At 38.6% G+C, this 10,335-nt stretch overlaps 1 protein-coding gene across 1 annotated transcript in view; it reads right to left on the minus strand.

Moving 5' to 3' along the window:
* The window catches only part of itgav (integrin, alpha V), an 81,520-nt gene extending 75,780 nt beyond the window's left edge, over positions 1–5,740 (minus strand). Inside the window, 2 exon segments of the mRNA XM_062432379.1 lie at positions 3,669–3,796; positions 5,240–5,740. Of these exon segments, the coding sequence (XP_062288363.1) occupies positions 3,669–3,796; positions 5,240–5,406 (295 nt within the window). The 5' untranslated portion in view covers positions 5,407–5,740.
* Between the last annotated feature and the right edge of the window lie 4,595 nt (positions 5,741–10,335).

Genomic DNA, 10,335 nt, shown 5'->3' on the forward strand with positions numbered 1-10,335 from the left:
GCGAGGGAGCTTGGGCCCGGTCATCGCTGCTCGCAGCTTTAATTATTATTATTATTATTCCACATGGCACAGGCGGATTTGAGCAGCATTAATAAAACTGTTTCCTTGTCTGTTTTTCTCTGTTATCCTGCAATGCGGTTATTGAAATAGGCTTTATAATGTAGTCTGGGATAAGTTACACATTTTATTTTAGAGTTGGCTTGTTGTATTATAGCATTGTGAGTCACATTGGTCTGTTTGAACAGGAGACGTGCAGCAGCAGCTGTAAATAAATAAATGTGCATATAAAAAAATAACTGATGCAAAATGAAAAACAGAGTACACGGGACATATCTAGTAACTTTATCTAACTAATGATGATAATAATGTATTATGGAGCATGCATGCACGATGGTCTTCATGTGACAGCTCTTTATATTGTTATAATATTTTCCTCCTTCAGTTATGGTCAGGTGGGAATCCCTCCTGATGACGTGTTTCTCTGGGGGGAATCCCAGACCCCCGCCTGTGTTCACGCTGTCATTGTGTGTAAAATAATGTTCATTCTTCTGAGGCACTAATTTATAAGTTTCCTTGATAAATGACTGTTGTTTACAGTTAAACTACTAAGGATTTTTTTTATTAATCTGTATTGTGCTCTTGCCTTGATGACGTCATTCAGTCAAAAAATATGAGAAATGAAGTGTAACCCCCCACCAGTTCCACCCCTATTATTGATTCATTCAATTTTATTTCCATGCTCACCGTAGCGAGCACACAGACAGATTGGGAGCCTTGATCAATCAATTTAGACACCAGGGCCCGACCGATACTGGATATTTGGGGTCTGTGCCAATACCAATATTAGGGAGTAAAAAAGTTCCGACATTTCTATATGAGCTGATAATCTATATATCGGTCGGGCTCTAGTAGACACCATTAATAAGCTCAAAATGCATACAGCAGGATATCTGTGTGAAACAGTGCAGATTAAGCTTCATATTTAACAAACTTCAATAGTTGCCATCTCAGATCTTTAACTTGTAAAACTAACCAAAGAAAAAGTTGCTGCTATAGGATCCAACACATCTAACTTAATGCAAGACAAGATCAGCAGCTATACTCCAGTCAGAGTAAAACACAAACAGTTAAGTTAATTACTGAAACACTGAGCTGGTGAGGAATTGAATATAAAAGTGTCACATCCAACAATGTGGTGTGGAGTAAAGTAACACAAAGTTAACACAAACCAACAGCAACAAAGCAGGAAAAGCAGCACTGCAAAATGAATGCACAAGAAAACTGCATGTAATCAACTTAAAGGTTCAGTGCAACATTCATACCCTGTCCTCCATCTGTCTGGTTTGTAAGTATGACTGAATATCAGCATCATGTAGACTTCCAACACTATGACATAGCGTATAACATCTAATTAACTGCATTTCAGTGATTATAAGCTGTTGATTTGACAACACTTCAGTTTATCACCTACACCTGTAATATTTGAAAATTAAGTTCATATTTAATATATTAATGAGCAACTGTTAAAAATGAAAGCCTACAATAAATGACGTGGGGGGGGGGGGGGAAACAATAAAAATCCATAGTTCTGTGAGATGGACATGTGTAATAATCACAAAAACAATAAATAATGACTACTAGTTGGAGCCAATCATAGTCCAGTATGCAATTAGGAGACTGGGAGCCTCCAGAGAGAATGGACTTTACAGTGGAGGAGAAGTTATGTCCAAAAATGTAACTTAGATTACAACTAGGGATGCACGATATATCGGCAGTGATATCGGTATCGGCCGATGTTAGTCATTTTTTAACATATCGGCATCGGTCCGATAAGTAAAACAGGTCCGATATTAACAACCGATATTTATTTCCGTCCGGTGGCCGTTGTGTGTGTGTGTGTGTGTGTGTGTGTGCATGTGCTTGTGTGTGTGTTTTTTGCCCATGCGTCGCTTGTTTGGTCATGTGACAGTGTCAGTGACACAGCCAGAGACGCACAGAGAGGCAGTAAAGGAGTGCTTGTCAGGAATAGATATCGGCGGTCTGGACGTTTTTTACGGTCTCAAACGAACATACTCGAATTGCAGTATGCAATACTTGCAAAGCCGAAGTAATGCGAGGAGGATGCCGTGTCAAATCATTCAACACCACCAATTTAATGAGTCATTTGAAAAACCGCCATCCAGAAGTTCACATACAATGTCAGGAAGCTAACGTTGCTAGCAAGCAGCCCAAAACAAAAACAGCAGCAGCCGCAGTTGGGAGCACAATACAGCAAGCACTCGACCAAACAAAGACATTTGCCAAGGACAGCGCAGAGGCCAAGTCAATCACCAACAAGGTAATGGAAATGAAAGGTCTTGACGACCAGCCATTTTCCATAGTGGAGGACCGAGGCTTTCATCAGCTGATAGAGCACATTGAACCCCGCTACAGCCTTCCAAGTCGCCGTTACTTTTCCGACGTTTCCGAGAATGTAGTCAGGACATGTTTTAATATTTTTGATTTAGCCTATTTCACAGATTTGAGTTGAAATTGACTTGAACTTAAAACACAATTTAAAAGACAAGTGTCTGCTTGCCATGAATATTGGCAAGTTTGATTTAAGTTATAAAAACTTGTCAAGATATTTTGATTTGTGATCCTTATTGTGATTTATTATCCAAACTTTTTCATAGATGCAAGTTAAACTGTACTTTCAAAAGGTACAGTTACAAGTTGTTAAAGTAGCCTAAAACTAACACTGTTAGTTACTTGTTGTTGTTTGTTATGGAAGCCCTGTAACTTAAATAAATAAAGGAATTACTTTTTCATATTCACAGTGTTTACATGTTCTTCAGTATACAAAAATCATAGAAACTTGTTTTTATACCAATATCGATATCGGAAAATATCGGTTATCGGCCATAACAGCAATATTAATATCGGATATCGGTATCGGTCGAAATGTTCATATCGGTGCATCCCTAATTACAACAATTCTGGGTTTTTCAGCAGGAAAGAAGTAATTTTAAGGATTTTAATTAGGCAAACTGAACTTTACTGGGAAATAAACATCAGACACAATCAGCATGCTTTTTCAAAGCAGAGTATTTCTGTGTTTTATAACATGTGTGGAGGGGATCTTTATCATCTTTCAAGTCGATAAAAGAAATATATTACTTCAATGTATTTGTGTGAGTGAACTTACAACAACCTGTACAGCTGCAGTGATTTTCATGGATCTGTAATACAGCAATGACTTCCCTCTTATTAATCCCACCTACACAGCTCTGCTTGGCTCAGCTGTTTTTCCAACTGGGAAAAATCAGACCTCCTCGAACTGCTGAATAAATGAGCAATGTGGGCAGAATGTCAGACGTCTGGAAGCAGACTATTCTCAAACTAACCCCAACATAAGTTAGTTCCTCTGTGTGTGGTCACACTACTTAGTTAAAGTACACAACTGTTACACAGAATTAGGATTAGGATTATTCTTTACATTATAAAAACAGCAGCAGAAAGGAGGGGGGCCGCTGTCCAGGGTTAATGAGTGTACTGAAGGCAAAAGAACCTCAGGCTTTCTAAGCTGATGGCAAACAGCTGAACTTGAATGAGACAACGGTGGAGCCAAAACTGGTTAACCTGAGCATGTCACTGTTAAAAAGTGAAAACATAAGAGTTTTTGTTACCTGAGTTATCAAAGAGCAGCTCCTGGCAGGCTGAGCTCTTCCAGGGGCAGCTGTACACAGCTCCTCTCTCCACAACAGTGCTGGATGAAGAAGTGTTGGCCCGAGGAGCTCCAATCAGAACGTCTGACCTGAGGAGAGGAGATGAGGAGTATACAAGATTTTTCTCAAATTAAGCCCTGAAACAGCAATTACTTCTCAATTAAGCATAAGATACAATAAACGCAGGAGTGGATAATAAAAACTATACAAAAACGTATTCATTAAGTGGAAACGGATGCAGATACAATGGTTTGATGAGTATGACAGTGATGTGAATCACATGACATAGTCACACCAATGGGAGATTGAGCAAAGCTGTTAGAACTCTCCTTTACATAACTGAAACACTTAAAAATGGTGGATTATATCAGTTAATCCATCTACACTTATATCACAAGTGCTGCTCTGCCACATGAAACATCATTTGCAGTGTTGGTTCAAAGTTTTCACCAGTGTTCAGCAAAGAGCTGCCAGAAAATAAGTCTTTGTTCACAGCAGCTTGGTTTACTTCCAGACTGAAACAGGATTTATCTTCTTAGCTGGGCTGTAAAGCAAAAGCGCTGTTCAGAGGATTAGAATTCATGAGAAAAAATGTTAACCGTTTACTCTTCACAGGACTTGGGCTCTGTGTTCTTAATAAGACACCTAGTCACTTTTATTGATTATGGATGCTTTATAGACTGTTAGGAAGCACAGTCAGTGGAATGAGATTAAAACAACTTAACAATGCACAAAGTCTTTCTTGTTTCCTGATAGACAATCTAATGATGATACTAAAATGTATCTTACGAGTGCAACATAATGTTTGATGAGGTAAAAACTTTTAAACAGCCAGACTGCGTTATCTGATCCTATACATTTAAGTTTGCCTGTTAGAAAACAGACAGGAAGAGAAGAAGCACATTATGGTGATAAACTTCAGGTTGGTTTGCTTCTTTCCTCTGCCATGGCCATGGTTTGTTTGAAATGATACACACAAACATGCTGTGTGAAATAACTTAGATATATTATTTAATTGTTGACTCTTGCCGGAAGTCTATATAGTGGCTATAGAGACCAAAAAAAAGCTTTAAATATAAACTAAGTTATATAAATTGCCGTTACAGCCAATGTGTTGCCTCTGTTGCAAACATTTCAAACACATCGTGAATGAATTATCTCAAAAACGGTTGGAGAAAAGCATTATCTCATCTTAATGACTTTTAATTTGAATATAAGCTGAGTTTACAGGGATCATCTTTAAAGAACACACCGAGGAGACCAGTCTGCTCTGTTTACCATCTCATTCTGCTGTTGGCGCATTTAAGTAGGCTACTTCCTTGCAAATGTGACATAAAGTTATGAGTGAGTTAATACCATTGACAGTAAACATGAAAAGAGGCCCAACAAAAAGAATAGTGTGGTTTCGAGGTACCGGCGTTATCATTTCAGACTAACTTAATTAAAGATGTTGCTTTAATGAACAAGACGTGTTTAGACAGTGTAGCCTAACCACTCATCATCATACTACATGACTCTGCTGGGAATCTTACCTTTGATTGTTTGAGGGCTTGAAGAAGTCCACCGAGAAGCCGAAGTAGCTTCCCTCCGGACCGATATACACGGAGGGTTTGTCGACATCCAGGTTGAAGGAACCGCAGCGGTGGAAGAGTAAACACATCAGGGTGAACAGACTGAGAGCTGACCGTCCTACTGCCATGGCTGCTGCTCAAAGTCTCCACACGTTAACCGATGAAAATACAGATTAAGATGATGCCAGTTACTTAGCTACCGTCTTGTGCTTTATGTCCACCAACACAGTCACTTTAAACTGGTGGAAAGTGTTAGTCTTTTTTAACAGGTCTCCTCCATAGCCGTAGAGAACAAGTCGTCATTAACTAAAGCACATTACCGTGTTGAAGCGAAGCTTAACGGCCGTTACAGCAGACACTCAGTCTGGGTGTTGACGACGGTTCGTTTCCCTGTTTTAGCCGTTAAATACAGGAAAGACACGGGAACAAGCCCGGGACAGGCCGCGACTGTATGTGTGTATATGTGTGTGTTTTTGTGGAAGTGTGTCATTGCAGGCGAGGCTTGTCTCAGCCAGCTGGACTCAAAGTCAGCATCAATGATGTCACAGCCTACACAACGTCCGGTCAATCCCTTTCAAAACAAAAGCTGTTTTAAAACAACTGTTCTCCATTGAGACAGTTTATTTACTCACAACTGTTCGTATATTGCGTCCGATGACAAGTGTATCTTAAAACAGCCAGGGACCCAAATAAACAGTGAAAATAGTTTTTCTCCCTGTAATCATTCCTCCTGTTCATTAGAAGATCTCTTCATAATGCTTTGTAAGTGATGGACTAAATCCACAGTCCTCCTTCTGTCTTCTAAAAATGTATTTAAAAGTTGATCTGAAGCTAATATGAAGCTTCAGATGTCCATATGGGTCAAATCTTCATCTTCTATGTTTCAACGTTACAGAGTCTTTTTGTTACTATACTTCCACCACAGCTCAACAGGGAAACACTAAGAGGGAATTTGGTGCTAAAAAGACTGTAAATGTGTCAGATATCACTTGATATGACTAACTCACACTGATGAAGCTCAATAGAAGCTGATCATCTACTTTATAATGACTGTGTGGACTCACTGTGGATACAGTCCTCCATCACTTCCATTTGAAGGAGATCTTTTAACAGTCAGTATGAACAGCAGGAATGATGACAGAGATACATCTGCTTTCACTGTTCATATGAACACCCAGCAGTTTTAAGATAGACTTTAAAAACTGAACCCGTCCTTTAAGTGTATCAGGTCTACACATTAGACTACAAAATTAGCCTGTAAAAAAAACAACAACAAAAAAACACAATGTTGTGTAGTGTTGCTTAAACCAACAAATTCATAGAACAGATACGAAAGACAACCTCAGAGGCACAAACTGGGGCTAGGTTGTAGCAAATTCACAAGCTGATTATGTCTGGATTCAATATACTTATAAACTGGACTACATTTAGTCCAACAGAAGAAATATATTCATAAGGAACTAGTGGGGTGAATAATCAGATGTAGGCCCATTCCTTGTATACTGCTCAGTATAACAATGTTAAATAAAAAGCTTTGCCTAAATAAAATAGAGTTAAACATTAAAAATGTTTTGCAATTTCAGTCAGGAAATATCTGATCAAATAAGCAGATGCAGAGCAGGTGTGGAGAGAAAAATGGTCTGGGGAGGAACACAGAAGGAAAACAGAGCAAACTGAAAATCAAAACCCAGAAAATATTTACACAACCCAAATATAAACAAGCAAAACCAAATGACCAAAAGGACTGAACAGAAGTACAACACTGGAAAGAAAGAGAACAAAACAGAGTCCAAAGCCCATGAGGCCATGACACCGACAGCCTTGCTTTAAAAACCTATGCTTTTTAAAAGACCACTGTTTTTTCATGTTTTAATAGATGTACTACAAAACACATGGCTCTGCACAGTTTTAAAAAGTATGTCTTATTTTTTAGATTGCTGTAACTCTTATTTAGTTCTTTCAGACAGCCAAGTGTTTCCATTCATTTGAATATACTGTGAATGTTAACATATGCCATAAGTCCAGTTTCTTATATCTGGATACCTGTACAGCTACATAACCAATAAATGTGCTTCTCTCTCCTCTCCTCTCTCTCTCCCTCTCAACCCCAACCAGTTGATGCAGAAGGTCACCCACTTAGAGCCCGGTTCTGTCTGAGGTTTCTTCCTGTTAAAAGAGAGTTTTCCTTAATCATGTGGGAATGTTGAGTCTCTTTAAAATTAAACTTGAAGAGTACAGTCTAGACATGCTCTATGTGTAAAGTGCCTTGAGATGATTTTACTTGTGATTTGGTGCTATATAAATAAAGATTGATTTAAATAATCATGCAGATCAGGTAGCAAAGTACCATTTTGCTAGTTTTTTGACATCAAATTCCACTTTTCATATTTTGTTTTGGTTTTTATCTTCACCTTCACCAAGCAATTTCATTTTTAGTTGACAGAAGTCACATATTTCTCCATAATCATACAAACAAAGATTATTTTTACCTCTTTCACTGACTTATTTTTTCATTTAAAACACACTTAAATGCACATCAAAATATAATTTTAATGGAATGAAGAGGGCAGTTTCTGTTCAAATATTAGGTGATTTATATGTTATATCAACAGTAGCTTGCACAATGTATAAGGTCCTTCCAATGCTGTACAGTTACTTACTGTCTGGATCTCAAAATCACCTTTAAATGTGACTTAAATCAGTCAACTGTTGTACAGTACCAGTCAACATTTTAAATGCATCTTCCCATTCCATTGATTGAGAAATTGTGTCCACATTTTTTATTAGCAGGATGGAGGAGGATTGGCACTATATATAGGCAGGTCATGATTTCATTCTGAAGGCAAACCCACATGTCTTCCAGTCTGTCTGCATGTAACTTGACACAACTGAGCTTTGACGCACAACAGGAAGTCCATTCTACTGCATCAGATCAGACAGAGGGAACAGCACTTCAACAAGGGGGGATTTTTTTCTCCTATTTGCCATGTCTCTTTCCTTTACTGGATAAATACTGTCATAGGTTCATGTTGGGTTTAACTTGTGACCATCAGCTGTTCTCAATGTTCCTATGTATCCACAGACTGTGTGCGTGTGTGTGTGTGTGTGTGTGTGTGTGTGTGTGTGTGTGTGTGTGTGTGTGTGTGTGTGTGTGTGTGTGTGTGTGTGTGTGTGTGTGTGTGTGTGTGTGTGTGTGTCTGTGTGTGTGCGTGTGTAAGTGTACAGTAAGTGTAAAAGAGTATAATATATCATCACTGCTACTGCTGATAATATTGATTTAAAAATAACTTAGAGTTGCATTAACAATTTTAGCAACAATATTCTAGACGTAAAAGGGGGACATTCAATTAATAACAGGAAAAATTGAGCTTTGCTGCTTTATCTACTACTTGTCATGGTTTTGGAAGTCTTTGCTTGGGTTTACTATGTTACTCCTACGTTGCAAAGGGTTGTGGATCATGTGGTTTTCCTTGTTATTTGACCATCTTTGAACTTTTTTGCTTTCTTGAATAGCTCATGGTGTTGTGTACTTGAGTTTTACATTCTGGGACAGTTTTATTTGTGCCACATTATTGTTGAGATGTGTTGTTTTTTTCTGTGTTTCCCTTGCCCTGCATCTTCCATGTTAGCTCTGCCCTGCTCCTTGTGTCTTTCCCAGCCTATCAGCTCCCAGCCTGCACTGGAGTCCAGTGACTTGCCCTCCATTCCCTCATTAGTTCTGTTAGTATTTAAGTCTTGGTTTTTCGTTCAGTCTTTGTTGGATCCTTTGTCTAGTTTTGTCACGTTTGTTCCAGTTCTGCTCCATGTGTCTCTGGTCAGATTGTTTTGCCTAAGAATAAAGACCATTTCCACCTGCTCCACTCTCTTCCATGACACAGCTAATGCTCTAACCTTTGTCACTACTACATTTACTACTTTCACTACTACTGATATGAAGGAGAACTTTCAACAGCAATACATACTGAATTATCAATGGCATTACAATTGTGTGTGCCTCTGAATGCAGGGAGTGTTGACTGATCCTAGGCTTCTGCATTTATCAGAACTGAATCAACACCCACAGGCTGCTCAATTCTTATGGGCTGGGTTTATTTACACACACTCACACACACTACTCTCTTTAAAGCTTTACAACCACATCTAAAAATGTCTTTGTCTACAGACTGTACACATGTTTTGCCCATATTTAGTCAGTTAGTGATAGAACAAGTCAATGTTTTTCTTTGTACCATTAAGGGTATGTTCACACTTTTTCCAAGCCTGTCTTACAATAGGCTACTCACATGTTCATATGTAATATCAAGAGAGTCATTTGGCCACTGATATCGTTCCTCCTGCCTTTATGTGACAGACAGTAAGACAGGAAGCTAGGGAGAGAGAGAGGGATATACTTGGCTGGGAGTCAAACCAGGGAGAAGACATCTCTTCTTTATTGCAATTACAATGTAAATGTATACAGTTCTCATGTAGTGCAAAAGGACATTTCAAAGTTCAGCCAAAGCCAACATTGAATTTCAGCAGTCTGACCTTGTCAAATCAATTTTGGAAAGACACTGTTTTTAATAATATTCTTTCTTAGTTTTTAGTATGCCTTCAACCAGGCTCAACACTGTCTTGATAAGCAAACAACAATGAAAGTTTAAAGTCAAAGGATTGAAAGATACATGCTTTTGTTTCATAGAGACATTTACTTGATTTTCGACAGTACTTTCTCCACTTATTGACTGAATGACACCTCGATTGGTAACGTGAATACCCGATAGCTTGGTGTGCACAAAGTCTTTTGTTTTTACATGTCACAGTTGTCATGTCAGGACAGGCAACACCCACAACTAGTGTATGGTCAGGTCCAGTTTTAATCTGAAGCCCAAATCATGTTCTAAGTAATGACAAGCACAGCCAATGTCAAGTCCAAATCAAGTCCAATAGTTGAGAAAGTCAAGTCTCACGTCAAGACAGCTGAGCCCGAATTAAGTCTAGGTCAAGAGAGTCAAGTCCCAAGTCACAACACACCTCCAACGTCAAGTGTTATTAAAGTATTAAAGGACCAGTGTGTA

This window comes from Scomber scombrus, chromosome 13 (genome assembly GCF_963691925.1).
Source record: "Scomber scombrus chromosome 13, fScoSco1.1, whole genome shotgun sequence".
Lineage (NCBI taxonomy): Eukaryota > Metazoa > Chordata > Actinopteri > Scombriformes > Scombridae > Scomber > Scomber scombrus.